This window comes from Stereum hirsutum (genome assembly GCF_000264905.1).
Source record: "Stereum hirsutum FP-91666 SS1 unplaced genomic scaffold STEHIscaffold_14, whole genome shotgun sequence".
Lineage (NCBI taxonomy): Eukaryota > Fungi > Basidiomycota > Agaricomycetes > Russulales > Stereaceae > Stereum > Stereum hirsutum.
The window spans coordinates 1,300,052-1,316,256 of record NW_006763144.1 but is presented as its reverse complement, the minus strand read 5'-3'; the positions used below and the strand labels follow the sequence as shown (position 1 = coordinate 1,316,256).

The 16,205-nt window shown below is 51.3% G+C and overlaps 5 protein-coding genes across 5 annotated transcripts; 2 read left to right on the top strand and 3 right to left on the bottom strand.

The window, feature by feature from the left end:
* Nucleotides 1-550: 550 nt before the first annotated feature.
* Nucleotides 551-3,254, bottom strand: STEHIDRAFT_114082 (uncharacterized protein; the record flags this gene model as incomplete). The annotated part of the gene is made up of 7 exons (XM_007308131.1): nucleotides 551-655; nucleotides 716-1,084; nucleotides 1,201-1,348; nucleotides 1,600-1,767; nucleotides 2,214-2,554; nucleotides 2,606-2,848; nucleotides 2,907-3,254. 7 exons carry the CDS (start codon nucleotides 3,252-3,254, stop codon nucleotides 551-553), a joined length of 1,722 nt encoding a protein of 573 aa, XP_007308193.1.
* Nucleotides 3,255-4,017: 763 nt separating this feature from the next.
* STEHIDRAFT_149341 (uncharacterized protein) lies at nucleotides 4,018-5,739 on the bottom strand. The gene is made up of 6 exons (XM_007308130.1): nucleotides 5,507-5,739; nucleotides 5,223-5,453; nucleotides 5,102-5,171; nucleotides 4,734-5,047; nucleotides 4,519-4,677; nucleotides 4,018-4,467 (listed from the first exon to the last, which is right to left on the bottom strand). The coding sequence occupies exons 1-6, from the start codon at nucleotides 5,716-5,718 to the stop codon at nucleotides 4,215-4,217; spliced, it is 1,239 nt and encodes a 412-aa protein (XP_007308192.1). The 5' UTR covers nucleotides 5,719-5,739; the 3' UTR covers nucleotides 4,018-4,214.
* A 245-nt stretch (nucleotides 5,740-5,984) lies between these two features.
* STEHIDRAFT_114081 (uncharacterized protein) lies at nucleotides 5,985-8,582 on the top strand (the record flags this gene model as incomplete). The annotated part of the gene is made up of 4 exons (XM_007308129.1): nucleotides 5,985-6,456; nucleotides 6,540-6,638; nucleotides 6,700-6,784; nucleotides 6,839-8,582. The coding sequence occupies 4 exons, from the start codon at nucleotides 5,985-5,987 to the stop codon at nucleotides 8,580-8,582; spliced, it is 2,400 nt and encodes a 799-aa protein (XP_007308191.1).
* Nucleotides 8,583-8,768: 186 nt separating this feature from the next.
* STEHIDRAFT_102563 (2-methylcitrate dehydratase) lies at nucleotides 8,769-11,184 on the bottom strand. Its single transcript, XM_007308128.1, has 8 exons — nucleotides 10,729-11,184; nucleotides 10,558-10,668; nucleotides 10,270-10,486; nucleotides 9,975-10,203; nucleotides 9,658-9,902; nucleotides 9,536-9,598; nucleotides 9,202-9,477; nucleotides 8,769-9,137 (listed from the first exon to the last, which is right to left on the bottom strand). The coding sequence occupies exons 1-8, from the start codon at nucleotides 11,144-11,146 to the stop codon at nucleotides 9,056-9,058; spliced, it is 1,641 nt and encodes a 546-aa protein (XP_007308190.1). The 5' UTR covers nucleotides 11,147-11,184; the 3' UTR covers nucleotides 8,769-9,055.
* Nucleotides 11,185-11,812: 628 nt separating this feature from the next.
* STEHIDRAFT_102560 (P-loop containing nucleoside triphosphate hydrolase protein) lies at nucleotides 11,813-14,848 on the top strand (the record flags this gene model as incomplete). Its single annotated transcript, XM_007308127.1, has 14 exons — nucleotides 11,813-12,015; nucleotides 12,077-12,096; nucleotides 12,170-12,352; nucleotides 12,404-12,596; nucleotides 12,650-12,731; nucleotides 12,795-12,977; nucleotides 13,032-13,265; nucleotides 13,322-13,380; nucleotides 13,435-13,464; nucleotides 13,518-13,800; nucleotides 13,868-14,158; nucleotides 14,220-14,266; nucleotides 14,331-14,435; nucleotides 14,501-14,848. The coding sequence occupies 14 exons, from the start codon at nucleotides 11,813-11,815 to the stop codon at nucleotides 14,772-14,774; spliced, it is 2,187 nt and encodes a 728-aa protein (XP_007308189.1). The 3' UTR covers nucleotides 14,775-14,848.
* Between the last annotated feature and the right edge of the window lie 1,357 nt (nucleotides 14,849-16,205).

Here is a 16,205-nt window from a genome sequence, read left to right as displayed (position 1 = left end):
CACGATGAACCAACAAAACGGAGGATATCATTGAGACCCAATACACAACACAAACATCCCGGAGAGATTGAGAATGTGACACAATACAAGAGCGGGGAATGTGTAACATGGAAATGCTCTCATGCGAAAGGGGAGAGCGCTGCGGGCTCGTTGTCGAACGAGGCATTGGCGAGTGCAGGCGAAGGAGGGGGCGTAGGAAGCAAGGCAGCGATGGGTGCGCCGAGAAGAACCTTGAAGTTCGCAAAGAAAGGGTCGCGGGCGAGTCTGAGGACAAAGTCGTCACGATGTTTGACTACGTTGTCGAGGTGCTTGACCTTGCGACGAAGAGCATCGGCTCTGTTCACGAGCGTCTCCATGTCGACCCTCTCGAGCTCCTGCCCAGCCAGTTTGGGGTCTGCGGCAAACAGGTCGAGGTTTTGGACCTGGGATAATACGCGTTAGGATTAGGATGGCAATAGAAATTTCGGTAATGACCACTACTCCTCACCTGCTGCTCAAGCCATTCTTTATCTTGCCTGACGTCCTCCATGACGGTGTTGAGATAGGTGGTCTACAAGAACGGGTATATCAGTGTGAAGCTCGTGGATAAGAGAGCAGGGATAGGACATACTGTGCGCTGCAGAGCAGCGTGTGCGTCCTCACGGAGCGCAAGGTACTACAAGAACGGGTATATCAGTGTAAAGCTCGTAGATAAGAGAGCAGGAACAGGACATACTTTGCGCTGCAGAGCAGCGTTCGCGTTCTCACGGAGTGCAAGACGCTGTTTGAGAGCCTCGACTCTGGTCTCGAGCTGAGCGGCACGTTGCTCATCGCTGAGGTCGCGGTGAATGTTTCCTTCGGAGTGCTGGATGGCGGCCTCGGGAAGACTAGCACTTGTCGGCGTATGGGACACTGCGCCGACGCTGCTGATAGATGCAGCGGCTTCGATGATGTCTGGTATTTGGCAGGCGGCCCGCAAGATGAAGAGAGCAGCACGGAAGAACAAGTCAAGGGTCACAGAGACCATGGTGACGAGCAGGTTGACCATGAAGACGAAGACGAGCATGGTCGAACGAGTGAGGATACAGGTAGAGTTGCAGTTAAGCTAGATGTGCAAGTGATGCAAGCGACGCTGTGGAGTACGACTGTAGACCTGTGGATGAGAATGAGGATAACTAGTTTTCAAGCCATGTTTTTATAGGCATTCGAAGGAAGCCTCACGATACGAGACTTCTGGTCCTCGGAGAGTTTCTGGATGCATGGAGGAGGACTGCTAGCCTGAGACAGAAGGTACGTAGAGCTGAGACGGGCGTGGACGACTGTGAAATGCATCCCGGGATTTCCCCCCGACCATCGGTCGCGTGCCCAACTGGTATACAAGTAACAGAGGCAATGTAGATAGTCGGGGAACGTGCACGGATTCTTCAGAGCATTGAGCGTAAAAAGAACGAGACTAGATGGTGACGGTGAGGAAGGAGGGGTGGAGGATGCAGCCAAATAACGCGTCAACAACGCGTCTTATGCGAGTGTGTGGCGCGTCTCCTAGTTTGTAAACAACGCTGCCAAAATTGAGTCCAGGCTCGACGGATGCGAGCCACCCCAAGATGCATAAGCGCACACCGCCGCTGAGTATCTACGTTCATGCTTGCCCCATTGCGGTACCCCATCTGCTCCTCACTTGCACCCTTAGTACCGATACGCTGTACACTCATGTAAAATATTGGCATTTCTCTCGTTTCTGGTCTACTTGTTGGTAGCAGCATGGACCCGGCCTGTTGTTGTTGAAGTCTTCACGCTTCAGATGGTTGCAATAGATGATACGCAGAATCACATCACGACGAATCAACAAAACGGAGGATATCATTAGGACACCCAATACACAACACAAACATCCCGGAGAGATTGAGAATGTAACACGATATAGTAGTAGGAATGGGAACAGGAGATGGAGCCCGACGGGGCGTGGACGAGTACATGAGGCAGGAATGACTAAATAATACAAGACAGAACATAGGCCAGCAGACAAGCAAACAAACAAACTGGAGAGATTGGGTACGCAATACGATATGGGAATGGGGAATATATGCAATGGGATTGGGGAATATGTGCAAGGGGACTGGCGAATGTGTGTGATGATGTGTAACGCAAGGGACATGTAACCAACATGCGACTCTCATGCGAGAGGGGAGGCGGCGCTGTCGGTGGAAGAGATGGAAGTGGAGAGCGGTGCAGACTCGTTGTCGAACGAGGCATTGACGAGTGCAGGCGAAGCAGGGGGAGTAGGAAGCATGGCAGCGATAGGTCCGCCGGGAAGACTCTTGGGGTCGAAAAAGATAGGGCGGCGGGCGAGTTTGAGGGCGAGCTCGCCACGTTGTTTGACTACGCTGCTGAGACGCTTGACCTTGCGAGAGTGACGAACAGCATCGGCTTTGTTCTCGAGGATCTCCACGTGGGCCCTGTCGAGCTCTTGCTGAGCCAGTATCTTCTCGTGCATAGAGTCGGTGCGAGTTTGAGCGAGAGCTTGGGTGAGGTCTGCGATAAACAGGCCGTGGGTTTGGATCTGTAGCGGTAGATACTATGCTTAGTATGACATTCACAATATTTATGATATGGGTGGCCAATTTACCTGCTGTTGAAGTCTTGTTTTCTCATGTTGGAATGTTGTTTTCTCGTGTTGGAATGTTGTTTTCTCGTGTTGGAATGTTGTTTTCTCGTGTTGGAATGTTGCTTTCTCCTGTTGGAGTGTTGCTCTCTCTTGTTGGAGTGTTGTTTTCTCTTGTTCGAGTCTTATTTTCTCTTGTTCGTTCTCTTGCCTCGAAGTGGAGATTTGGACATTTTTGTCTTCGATGACGGTGCCGAGGTAGGCGGTCTGCGTAACATTGTCAGTACAATACTCGTACAGTAGATATCAGCAGCGAGTGACTCACCAAGTGCTCAAAAGCAACTACCTCGTTCTCTCGGAGCGCAAGGCGTTCGGTCAGAGTCTCGACGTCAATCTCGAACTGAGCGATGCGTTGCTTGTCGCTGAGCTCGTGAATGCCTCGGTCGGAGTGCTGGATGGCGGACTCGGAGAGGCTAGCACTTGCTGGTGCATGGGACAGTGAGTCGATTTTGTCGATAGATGTGGTGGCCACAATGATGTCTTGTACTTGGCAGTCGGCGCACAAGATGAAGAGAGTAGCACCGAAGAACAAGTCAAGCGCCACAGAGACCATAGTGAAGAGCAGGTCGACCATGAAGGCGAAGACGAGAATAGAAGTCTCCAAGAAGAACATGGTTATAGTCGAACGAGTGAAAATACAAGTAAAGTTGCAGTTGAGCTGGATGTGCAGTAGTGCAAGCGAAGATGTGGAGTGCGACTGTAGACCTATGGATGAGGATAACTAGTTTTCGAGCCATGGTTTTATAGGCATTCGAAGGACGCTTCATCATACGAGACTGCTGGTCCTCGGTAAGTTTCTTGATGCTTGAATGGGGACTGTTGGCCTGAGACAGAAGGTACGTAGAGCTGAGACGGGCGGGTGAACGACTGGGAAAGGCATCCTAAGATTTCGGTCTGGCCATCAGTCCCGTATCCAACTTGAGTACAAAAGTAATGAAGACATTATGAGAACGAGCATGGATTCTTCAGAGGATCGAGCGTAAAAAGAACGAGACTAGACGGTGACGGTGAGGAGAGGTGGAGGATGCAGCCAAATAACGCGTCAACAACCGCGTATTACGCGGCGTTCTGCGGCGGTGTGACCAGTCGGTGGCGCCTCTCCTGATGTGCAAGCAACGCCGCCAAAATTGAGACCAGGCTTGACGAATGCGAGCCACCTTAACATGCGCAAGCGAACGTTGCCGTTAAGTATCTACTGTTCTCTACAATTTACACCGGCTCCGGACAAAATGATTGCTCCTTAACTACTGTAGTTTTTCGACCATATGTTCGTCACGCATCACGCAGGGTGCGCCGGCGAACATATTTGACCCAATAGTCACGCAGATACGTGGGTCCACGAACAGTAAATCGTGACCAATTTGCACCGAAATTGCCCGAAAATCAAATTTTGGGTCGTACTGCGAACAATTTCATTGGTTCGTCACGCGTGGCCCAGCCAAACGAACCGTGGCCTGGCGAGTGTCACGTCTGACATAATCTTCCCACGAACTTATGGTCGAAAAACTACAGTAGAGAAAGAGAGCTCCTGCAGATAGCACAAGGAAATTATTGCATGTCGCGAATGGAAGGGCTATGTCTGCCAACCAAGTTCGTGACGAGGGAGGGGAACAACTGTGATAAAGTCAGCCTGATCACCTGGGGGAATTCCCATAGTCCTCCAGCAGGCGGCGCAAAGAACACATGGGCTTTCTCCAAGGCGAATGTCCCCGACGATGGAATAGACAGCCGGCACGCGCGTACATGCACGGCATAGACTGAGCGAGGGTGGCGTTATTTGGAGGGTAAGCGGATAGCCACTCTTGGGATCACTGGGATGTATTAAGCTATGCGACGAAGTCAGTGCAATGAACTGGAAAACGATCCTGGAAACGTACCGAATCTCTTCAAACACGATGTAGTGCTCGCAATCGCCTTGGTGGAGGAGCCAGTATGGCTGATGAAGCCTGACCGAGAGTGAAGATAGAGGTGTGTCGTGTGCCTTAGGTCCATTCTGAAGGGGTGCCTCTGTATTTGCAAGATGTTTGACTAGCTTACTTGTGCCAAACGTCAACTCCAGTGGTGGGAGCGGTATAGTCGACTAGAGACATACTCAGCATAATCATCTTCGCTCATACCGTCTCCGTATGCGATTCCCTCTATACAGAGTACGAATCCACTCGATGGCGGAGGAACATTGCTTGAGCTATCTGCGTACGTATACTTCCCATCATCGTCCAATGTTTCCGAAGGGAGCTCGTTGGATTGACAAGGTATCATTTCGAAGAGGTCTCCGAGGGTTTGTGACGATACCATAGCGTGCTGAGATAGACGAGCGATAAAGTTATGAGACCAGGCAATGCGCTGGTGTACTGATATGGTGAGAATGGCTTGAGAAACAGCTGGGACGTCATCCATTGAATGTTTCTACGATGTTGAAAATTTAGTTCTCGATGCTTTTGTGAGATAAAGTTAACGGACCACTTCTGTTAGCGGATTCAGATCAGAGTTTTTGGGACCGCGGATAAAAAAGGAGGCCGTATGAGGCAGACTAAATGGCGGAGTCAGTATCGTCGAATGTAACCTGGGAAAACATACGGACGGCCAGCTTTGCAAGGTTATATTTGTCAGCTGTTCGCGAAAGGCAACAAGTTCAGGAGGATCTTGAGCTGATGGGGCAAGGTCCTCTCTTTTCCGTTTTCTTCGGTTGGAGACATTCGTTTCTGTTGTCTCATACACGGATATAATTGCCGCCTCGTGGGTTCGACGAGCATGAGCGTATAGACGAGGATCTTTGAGCGTGTCCTTCACGTTGGCATTCAATTCATCCAAGCTGGAAGTTTTAATCAGGTTCGGCCCATATCTAGAGGTGGGTCAACGGCATACCAACATTCATCTTGAATTTCCTTTCGTTGGTCCTCGGTGAGAGTTTCAAGAGCGTCTCTATTCTGTATGTGACAGGGCTTCGACGTAAAGAGATTCTCCTCGGATGAAGATAGTGGTTTGCGGCCGTCTGTTATGAAGTCTTCGATATTCAAAGGCTCAGAGGGTGGACCAAAATGAGAGTCGTATGCGAGACTCGCTACAGTGGTATTCATGAGGTGAAAACGGTACCGAGCGTCGGAGAGGTACGTGGCAAGCGTCGGAAGTCCGAAGCGATGTGTTCGAACCCGAGCGGAGTCTGAAAGTACGGACGGGCCACGCGGGCGACTGTATAAGTTCCAAATTGCCCGCCGAATTGAACACTCAACGTTGCCTCTCCCCACCTCGACCGCGGGCCAGCAACTACGCCCATCGCTCGTACACGCTCTCTTTTCTTTTATCATTTTCTCTTGGTTGTTCTAGAGATCTTCTATCTACTCTCATGGCGGGCATCTCAGTTGAAGCGTGCAGCGAACGCTCCGTGCAAACGTCGACAGCGTCGCCGTCACCTACGGCCAGCCAATCTCAAGCCTCTGATCTTCAGAGCCCAGTATTCTCGGTCAACGAATCCTCACTGTCGTCACTGTCTTCTCTGGGTTTCTCGACTTCACACGACATCTCGGCGCTAGCTAGTTCTTCTCCGTCGGCCTTGTTACAGGTTCAACGCACCATGAAGCCGCCCCCGCTGGGTCGTAATCTACCCTCTCAGGGATCCATCGAAAAATCTCGTAATGTCTCTTTGCCAGAAACGGACGCCATCTGTGCCGCCAAAGCTGAGCTCCGAGCCAACACCCTGCGTATCGTGTCTATGCCTGAACAGCGCCACCTCATGGACACCAGCACTTCCACAGATTCTCAGGACGCATCCCTCTGTAGCGTAGAATCTTATCTCTCTTTAGATGGAGATAGGTCAGGTAAGACTCCTGCTGTCTCTGTGGAAGCATCCTTAGCTCATGTACTATCCCGCTGTCATTCATAGATTCTATCATTATCATAGAGCATGACGGGGGATTATCCGATGCCTTCTTGCGCCCACAACCCATCAAAGAGTTACCCAAGCCGGATTCCACCCCTGTGCTCAAAGCTGATGAGGACGGTCAGTATTCGGGTTTTTTGGCACCTATTACCAGCACTACGCTTACTCACCCCATACATAGGATGGATCTCCTGGGCAAGTTCCCCGCCCCGTCCTATCCCCGCTCTTCATGGCCCACTTTCTTTGCCTTACGCTCGCTGCCCCTCGTATGTCTTTATGTAGCCCGATATGAGACTAACATCTGACATCTTTCTGTTCAGCGGTGCTGAAGGTACTATCATCGAGGAACCGGATAGTCTTCCCCGTATGATATGGGGCCTCGGCCATGACGGTAACCCCCCGATCGACCGCTCGAAGAGTATGCAACCCACGCATTCGCAACGAAAAACTTCGCATACCGCTCAGCAAAGCTTGACTTCTAAACCCGTCCAGTCGGCATATCACAAGCCTGCCGACAACCAGAGACGATCTCAGCCTACGGAACCCGTGCATCGTTCACCTTTACTCCCTCGCAATGAGACCAACGCCCACATTCGCGGTCTCTTTCCTCCGGAACAAGTCTCGAATCTTCCTTACCCTTGTGGCGATGATGCGATCATTCTCGAGAATCTTTTACAAGACTATCACGGCAAATCTTGGGAGGCAGGATCCGATTACAAAGATCTTCCGGGTACTGGCGCGCAAGCGCCCTTGTACCTACAGAGTCTCCTCCCCACGCCCCCCGTCGACACCCACCCTTCAATCCTTCACGGCTTCGGGTTCACCTCGCCTAACAATCTAGGTCCCATGCTAGCGAAAGGTCCTGGCTCTTCGATGAAGCTTTCTTCTCGACCCGCTGCTGGATCCCCTCTTCCTCAGATATTTATCGAGCCTCGCTCCTCCGCTCCTCGTCAACGTCTATCTGCCATGGAAATCGCACAACAGTATCATCGCCAGCAGTTACAGAAACAGAGCAACATGTTACCTACACCGCCTAGCTCTTCTTCTCCACTCTGGTCTTCTGCATTCTCCCCCTACCAGGAATCTATGTCTTCTCCTACCAACTGGACTAGCCCTCAGTTCACCGAGCAGGCTCTTGAAGGCATACGTAATCGGACTATGGGCGTTACTGATGCGAATCAGGAACTTCGTCGTCAGGTCTACGAACAGCTTCATGGCACGAACTCATCCGACGCCCTCGCTCCCTCGATTCAGATCGGTTCTCACTCTAGAGCTCAGACTCACAAATCTTCCGAGGCGTCGTCGAACACCTCTCCAGCTGAAACACTCAGGGACCTCTTGGCTAGGCGTGATGCCCTTCTCGCTTCCGTTACCGCTTCTCCTCCCCGACCCCGGCCTCCTCCCAATACGCCTCGCGGTTCCATCAGTGCCAGAGGCCAGGCCACTCGTCCAGGGCAGCCGTACTTTGCTCGTCCTCCTTCGTCGCCCGCCTCTCCGGAGGCACGCAGTCGCAGCCTCTCTGCACAGCAACCTCGCTCTATTCCTCTCGCCCGACTGATTCAACGTCGTCTTTCTGCCGTCCCTGAAGAAGAGTCTGTCTCCGCTCTGCCTGGTTTCTTGCCTTCTCACGACGAGACCACGATCAGGACTAGACACAACTCGGTCGATAGCCCCGGAAAAGGCCACGTCCCTTTACAGTATACGCACCCCAACTCGACCGCAGGACGTAGGACACCCAGTCCTATGCACGCCGGTCTCGCCATCCAGAGTGGCACGGTGGCACCAGCTCTCGGCTTGCACCTTGGGCCTGCCATCCAACCCGGGTCAGCCAAAGTTAGGCTGCCCTCCGCTCCGTTGCAGACGAGAAATCGTCCCGATGTCGCCCCCGCGAGTCGTAACAAGATAAGCGGCGGCGGCGGTGGGAGAGAGAAGGAGGATCGCGGGAGGGAAGATCGGCCTGAAGGGACGGCCAATGAGCGAGCTAGTGGTGCGGCTAGGAAGAAGGTGAGGGGTAAATCCCGCAAGACGCAGCAGGGTCCCATTACTCCCGTCGTTAGAACGTGAACACTACTTATAATACTTGCAGCTCAAGCATATACAACCCTTGATAGATTCCCATTTTTACTGGTCTTTGCATTTGTCGTCGTGTCTACGTCGGTTCCGTCCGCCTCGTCTATTAGTAGCGATCCTGGCTCGCGGGCCTCCCTATTGTCTTGTTGTATTCGCAGTTATTCTAAACATCCTGTTCTTGTCATGTAGCTGTTCGAACTCCATCAGCGTCTTTCGTGAAGTATCCTGCAATCGTATATCCATGTTCTGTAGCTCTCGCATGTATTCAGGTCGTCTGTTTTGTATGGCTCTCGGTCGTCGTCCGGATAACGTAGTCAATAGCCCCCGTAACCTTCCAATATCGTACACGTGGTCTTTGGTAGATTGTTATGAAGCAATGCATAGGTTGTTTTCACTGCGTACTGCGGCATACTATCGTCTCGAAGTTTTCTCGTCTAGAATGCCAACGCAGGATATTTTACAACTGTTCAAGCCTTCACGAAGATGTCCGTGAATTTGTCCGCAGGCAGCGCCCACAAAGACTTCGCATCCGAAACGGTATCAAAGATCCTGCAGAAAAAATGAACCGCATTAGCGTAGTCAGAAATAAAATATCTAGGATTCAAAGACGCACTTCTTCTGATGAGCCTCGTCGAAGTGGTGTCCAATATGACGCTTGAACTTCGAGAGCAGGAGAGGCGTGCCCTCCTCACGGCGACGCTTGTGGCCAACAGGGTATTCGACCTCCACCTCGTCAAGGACGGTTCCGTCGTTAAGCTCGACGAGAAGAGCGTTGCCGATGGAGCGTTTCTCAGGGTCGTGGTAGTCTACGCTGAAGCGTTTGTCTTCGACGCAGTGCGTCTTTGCGCGGAGGGCGTCGATACGAGGATCAGCGGCGGCTTTGTCGGTACTGAGGTAGATGTGTCAGTGTTGTTATTCGTACGCTTGAGAATTAAGGGTGGACTGACTAGCTTTCCGAGGTCAAGTTGCCGTGGATGAGAGGGTAGGCGACCATGTAGCTGATTGCGTGGCTGAAACAGTCGAACGTCAGTTTGTGAGCAGGCCAATATGTGTAGAATAAAGTTCTCACTCCCGATCAGCAAAGTTGTCCAGAGGACCATGCTTGTCGATGATACGGATCGCAGCTTCCTGCGTACGGATGCGAACGCTCTTGATGTCGTCAGAGGTCTTGCCTAGAGCTTTCAACTTGTCGTGAACAATGTGCGCGCACTCGACCGCCGTCTGGGCGTGGAATTCGGCGGGGTATGAGATCTTGAAGAGGACGTTTTCCATGACGTATGAACCGTATGGGCGTTGGAACTCGAACGGCTTGCCCTGATGTTTCGGAGGAGGACAATTAGTCCTTAGAATTAACAAGATTACGAGTGAGGAAACAGGAATACGAACCTTGAAGAGAACATCGTAGAAACCCCAGGTCTTAGCCGTGAGGATGGAGGGCATGCCCTTCTCACCCTTCTTGACGAGGTAAGCCAAGTTGACGGCACGCGAACAAGCATCACCAGCAGCCCAAGACTTGCGTGAGCCCGTGTTGGGAGCATGTCGGTAGGTGCGAAGAGATTGGCCGTCGACCCATGCCTGCGAAATGGCATCGATAGTCTGGTCGCGATTGAGACCACTACAAGACCAAACCATTTGTGAATCACGGAATGGCGTACCGAGAAGGAAAGAGTGTGTAACTTACAGCATCTTCGAGACGACGGCAGTGCTGGCGACTTTGACGAGAACGACATGGTCGAGCCCAACACGGTTGAAGGAGTTCAAGAGCGCCAGGCAACCCTGAATCTCATGCGCCTTGATCATTCCCTCCAGGATCTGCTTGACCGTCACAGTTTCGCCCTTGCGAGAAAGATGGTCTGCGACTGCGAGGATGGCTCCCAAGTTGTCGGAAGGATGGCCCCCTATCAGACGTCATCATGAAGTCAATTAGCTCAATGTATGAGGTCGTCGAAAAAGGCGTTCAAATATTCACATTCGGCGGCCAAAAAGCAGTCGTTGAAGTCGAGCCAGCGAATGATTGTGCCAATGTTGAAGGCGCCACGGATAGGATCGAGTTGGTAATTGGTCCCGGGCACCTTGGTCCCTGGAATGCGGGGAAGCTAGTTAGTGCGGGGTAAGCCATAAAACCAAGAGATCTGCGCACCGTTAGGAACCACAGTGCCTTCAACTACCGGACCCAGCAGCCTCCTGCACTCCTCGAACCTCAGTCCTTCCAAGCCACACCCGATAGTATCAATCAAACAGAGTCTCGCCGTCTCGTAGGCCAGATCCGACTCGATATTGTACCCATGAACATAGTCAGCGATATCTTGCACGACCTTGTCGGGATCAGGACGAGCCGCAGATTCCCCGTAGTGTGTAGACATATTCCTAGAGGATATCGATGAAGATGAAGGAAGAACGGATGTCAGGTCTCTACCACGAGCGGAAGGACGAGATGCCGGGTTCAAACGCGCCGATATCGCTGGCTTGAGCGATGAAGATGAGATAGGGGCCTTCTGAGCAGCCTGCGGTGTCAGGAGGCGCTGACGCAAAACAAGTCGGCTCTGTGCTCTCAGCATTTTCCTTCGCGTTTTTCAGACAAAGTCAAGCGTCGTCGTGGTCTATGAGAACAACACGAAGGGCCTGAGCTATATAGCGTCACTCGCGTCTGATATTTCCCCGCATTACCGCATACCGGTGCCGAATTACAAAATCGGAACCATGTTGGAACCGCCGGCACCTCCAGTACGGCTATCCCCGAACCTGTGACCAACCATAGTGTGAGGCGCCTCGTCTCAGCGAACTTTGCTCATGCGACTGTACTTGTCGACGTCTTTGCTGTCTACTATGTAGAATACTCCGTCAGTAAAAATGCACGTATATTACTCGAATTTTTGCAGTCATCCCTCGGTTTTATTGGGCTGCCAGGTCCTTTGAAGTTTGACTCACCACCGCCTCTCCGAGCCCTGGCGGATTCAGCTTCAATAGCCAGTGAGTAAGTAACATGGTGAAAATTGTAATTATCTATGTATCATCATCGAGCCTCTTAATTTTCCTCGAGCTTGGCTGCTGGCGGCGCGTCGCACTTTCTCTAGACAGGAGGGCTGCTACATTAAACTCTCGGTCCCGAAGCTTGACACTTTGAGTCAGAACGGCTGGTGGCTTTAGCGTCTAGCATTGACCTACTACTTACTATACGCGAGCTACGCCGGACAATCTGAATCTTCCTATCTCCCTCCTTAACCATGTCTTCGAAGAAAGTCGCGCAGACCTCCTCTGCTTCCATCAACGCAACATCTGAACAATCTCGCTTCCACACGGAGACGCTCAATACCTCAGTTGCTGAGATTGACCTCAAGGGTGTTTCTATCACCATCGGTCAATGTGAGCTCATTGCAGACAGCCGACTGAAGCTCAAGGAAGGGGTGCGATACGCATTGGTGGGCAGGTAAGCTTAGCATGTCCTATAACTTCGAGCAGTGCCGAGCTGAGCTGAGTCGAATCTACAGGAATGGAACGGGGAAGTCCAGTGAGTCCATTCACCGCTTATCATATATTTCATGTATGAAATGGCGCTCACGATATGTATTCGCCCCTTTCAGCCCTTCTCCAGGCCGTATCGCAGAAGCTCATCCCCGGAATCAGCACCGCCGTTCGAATTTTACTCGTGTCCCAGGTCGAGGACACCAGTGATGCACTCGAGGATATCAACCGAGATGCCTCTGTATTAATCCATGTCGTGCGAGGCGATAAAGAACGCACCGAAGCTATGAAAGAGTTTGAAGGTAAATATTCATCAACCTCCACTCGACAAATAATCTGACTGCTATTGACAGCGCTCACAAAAGCAGTAGAAGCAGCTTCTGTCTCCGAGACGCAGCGAATTGTCTCTGAAATCCGGCTGGAGCGGTTACGTAGGGAGCTGCAAGAGGCTCGGAAGATTGCTTCAAGGACGTCGGGAACAAGGGGCAAGAAGGCTCGAGAGGAGGAGATCAAAGCGGAGGAACGCGTTCAAGACGCTGAAACAAAGTTTGTATCCCTCGCTGTTCTCTTCAGTCTGTGCTCAAGAACCATCCGTTCAGGCTTGCAGAACCTACGGTGGAACTTGATATTGCAGCACGGGCAGCCGAAATGCTGAACGACGTTTCGACGACTTTAGAGCTGGTGAGCATGCTTCCTGTTATAGCACTGCCTTGTCAAACAGGTGGATGACACTATATCCTACAGCTGGATGCTTCCACCACTGAAGCACGAGCGGCCACTATCCTCAATGGGTTAGGCTTCACTAAATCGATGATTGACAGCCCATTCTCCTCACTCTCTGGCGGCTGGCGGTCACGCTGCGCTCTGGCCACTTCCCTACTCGTTCAGTCTGACATACTAATGCTAGACGAACCTTCGAACTTCCTCGTGAGTACTAAATAATCTTCAAAGGTGACTATTTGGCTGATTCCACGAGTACAGGACCTTGAAGCTACGCTCTGGCTAGAGCAATACCTCATCTCCCAAGATCGCACGCTCGTCCTGACGTCCCACGACCAAGTGTTTTTGAATAACGTCGTCGATGGAACTATCATCCTCCGCGACAAGACACTCCTGTATTTTGAGGGCACTCCGCGTGCTTTTGACATCGACGAGCGCAAGAAGCGGAAAGCTGCCGTGAAGGCACAGGATGCTTTGGACAAAAAGAAGGAACATGTATGTATGATACTCCATGCTTGTGTCATTCGTTGACGCCTCTGGCTATCATCTAGATAGAGACCTCCATTCGGAAAGGAAAGGCGTCCGCTAAGCAAACAGGCGATGAGAATAGGTCAGTTTGTTCGATTTTACAGGCAAAATACGCTATTAATGATCCCCTTCATAGGCTTCGCATGGTCAAATCTAGACAGAAGAAGTTCGTTATAGACTTTAAAAGACGTTATTATACTGATTCCCTTGGTTATCCAGGCTGGACGAACGTTGGGGTGCCGAAACGAGCGCTAAAGGCACTCGCTTCAAACTCAACAGAGACCTTGCAGGTTATCACCTCACTAATCGAGGCGAGATTGCCATAGAGGAGGGCGAAGCCAAGGTTAAGATCGCCATTCATAGTCCCGAGAAGCTGCGTACTGCAGGGAGCTTGGTCCACTGCGAGAACGTGTCGTTCCGGTATCCTAAGGCGGCGAAGGCTACTCTCGAGGGTGTAACGTTCACCGTAGATCAAGGCGGAAGATGTGCTTTCGTCGGTGCTGTAAGCAACCACTTTCTTCTCTAAGCGCTGGTTTCATCAGCGGGAGCCTGACGTACATGTGTCATAGAATGGCCAAGGCAAATCGACACTTGCAAAACTTATCCTGGGCGAGCTCTCACCGACGAAGGGATCAATCGTCCGGCATCCGACGCTGAAGATTGGCTACTTCTCGCAACACTCCGTTGAGGAGCTCTCACGCGACCTCAAGCAGACCGCGCTCGGATATTTTCTCGACCACTTTGAGAAGAAAGGCGACAAAGTCACTGAAATGGAAGCCAGGTCATGTCTCGGGACGCTTGGTTTGGGAGGCAAGATTGCGAGCGACACGCCGCTTGGTGCGCTTTCTGGTGGACAAAAGGTGTGTTTGTGTGTGTTCGGATTGGAAGTATTTGGAGGGTTCTGATTTCTCCTAAATATAGGTTCGACTGGCGTTTGCGCTCATCGTGCATCGACCGCCTTCTTTGCTGTGTGTATTTCGAAGTCGTTACCTTATGGCTGGTACAGCAGATTAATATACGGTCTCTTGCCAGGCTTTTGGATGAAGTGACAACACATGTCGATGCTCCAACTATACAAGCTATCGCTGTAGCTCTCCAAAAGTTTACGGGCGGAATTATCCTCGTGACTCACGACCGGTCAGTAATATCTCTGGTCATATCCTCATCGTCGGCTTATTTTTGATCTACTCTCTTAACTACAGGTGGTTTAGCCGTGTAGTCGTCGAGGGATGCTCCTTGGCCTCCGCGGGAGCTTTCGGAGAAGACGAAGAAGACCCGGACGATATCTCGGATGCATCCTCGGATGATGACGACGACGGCAATCATGCTGGCAATCGAGGTCAAACGTACTACGTGGGCATAGGCACCATCAAGCTGTTGGAGAACGGCATGAAACAGTACGTCGAGATGGTGGAACGTAGGTTGAGGAAGAAACAGAGGGCGGAGGAAGTGCAGGGCAGAAAGCCAGGTGGCTAAGTCGCTATGTTGGTGTGCGGCTTGACCCAACTCATATTTTTTGGTTCTTGCGCTCCTACCATGCGTGTTAATCCAAACTCGATTTTGTTGTGTCTAATATGGTCGGGTGCTCCTATCTCCGGTGACACTCGTATCATTTAGACTGATTCTAAAATCAAGGCAGAGGGGACGCTCGACAGGACATCGCTGATTCCATTCTATACCTCCGTGCGATAATCCCCTCAAGCCTCTTCTACGCAGGTCTGGTTCAATACTTTACTTCTTCGATGATCCAAGGTGGATCTTGATATATCATTCTTTCGACCCAAAGCTTCCGCAGCCCCATGTGAGGTTTGTTTGACCCTTGTTTCTCAGAGAACCGATAGCGAATCGTCCAAGTATTCATATATCACTCCACCTACTACTCAAGTGCCACAAATTTGCAAGGCAAATGTTGAATTCAAGAGCCTCCGACACCCCGAATCCTATACATTGAAAGCACGATCGCCCCAACCCGGTAAACGTGCCGTTTGAACATAAGGAATTATAAGCAAGAGTAACTGTCAAATTGGCCTATTTGCGATTTCCGCTTCCCCCAACCTTGCTATAGTGCTGTTTGATAGTCATTTACCTATTGAGAGCCGCGCCCTGAGGAGTGGGATGGAGCTATATAGAGATACGCACCGGTCCAGCTGATGCGGTCGGTCGATAAGATGGGAGTCCACAACAGAGTCCAAACCGGTATGTAGAGTATATTAGGCTGACAAAAATTACCTCACGTGCCTGGTGCACCCCGCTCTGGAGGGGGTAAGTGAGCGTGAACAAAGTTGCACACCGGCTCTGCGGCGCGTTTCGAGTCTCCTTTGTTGCTCCTTTGCACAGGCCGCAGAGGCGCCAGAGGGTTAACTTTTGGGAGATCTTAAATCTAAGCAAAGAGATTATAACCCCGCGAGAGACGCCGCGCTTTTCCAATTGGATCGCCTTCCTCATAACGCGTGTGGAGGCGCCTCAATAGGGAGATTTTAATATGGAGATTTGGCAACCCGCCCCAAGACGCTTGAGGCGCCCGATTTGGCTCCACTTCCCCGCCATTTTGCGCCACCGCGACCTTCTGACACCCTGTAAGCGCCGGTTGCCAAATCTCCCTAATAGATGTTATCTGCAGCCTGAAAAGTGGACTTTTGGGTTGCAAGGTGATGCAAACGAAATGTAAAAGCGAGAATTTCAAGTGAATTTTCATTTTGAAGGGGAATATGTAGGCCGGCTGTGATTGGCTGATCACCCTCCTTTGGCCTGCGTCTGGCACTTACCGAGGGTTGGAAGCGAAATATTACTTGGAAATTGAAGTTTGCGACCTGCAAAGTAGCCGATCTGAAGCTTACAGAACCTCCCGGTTTTCAGGCTGCAGATTAACCCTCTTATAACGCAGATGTCTCCATTTCGTTTGGTCGT

What these genes read in the sequence shown, in the direction of transcription:
- STEHIDRAFT_149341 (XM_007308130.1), bottom strand. Translation starts at nt 5,718, where the DNA reads ATGAATACCACTGTAGCGAGTCTCGCATACGACTCTCATTTTGGTCCA. An exon ending in ATAACCTTGCAAAGCTGGCC is followed by an intron (nt 5,172 to 5,222) that starts GTCCGTATGTTT and finishes TCCGCCATTTAG; the next exon opens with TCTGCCTCATACGGCCTCCT. An exon ending in TGAATCCGCTAACAGAAGTG is followed by an intron (nt 5,048 to 5,101) that starts GTCCGTTAACTT and finishes TCAACATCGTAG; the next exon opens with AAACATTCAATGGATGACGT.
- STEHIDRAFT_102563 (XM_007308128.1), bottom strand. Translation starts at nt 11,146, where the DNA reads ATGCTGAGAGCACAGAGCCGACTTGTTTTGCGTCAGCGCCTCCTGACA. An exon ending in AGGCACTGTGGTTCCTAACG is followed by an intron (nt 10,669 to 10,728) that starts GTGCGCAGATCT and finishes CCCGCATTCCAG; the next exon opens with GGACCAAGGTGCCCGGGACC. An exon ending in GCCGTCGTCTCGAAGATGCT is followed by an intron (nt 10,204 to 10,269) that starts GTAAGTTACACA and finishes TTGGTCTTGTAG; the next exon opens with TGGTCTCAATCGCGACCAGA.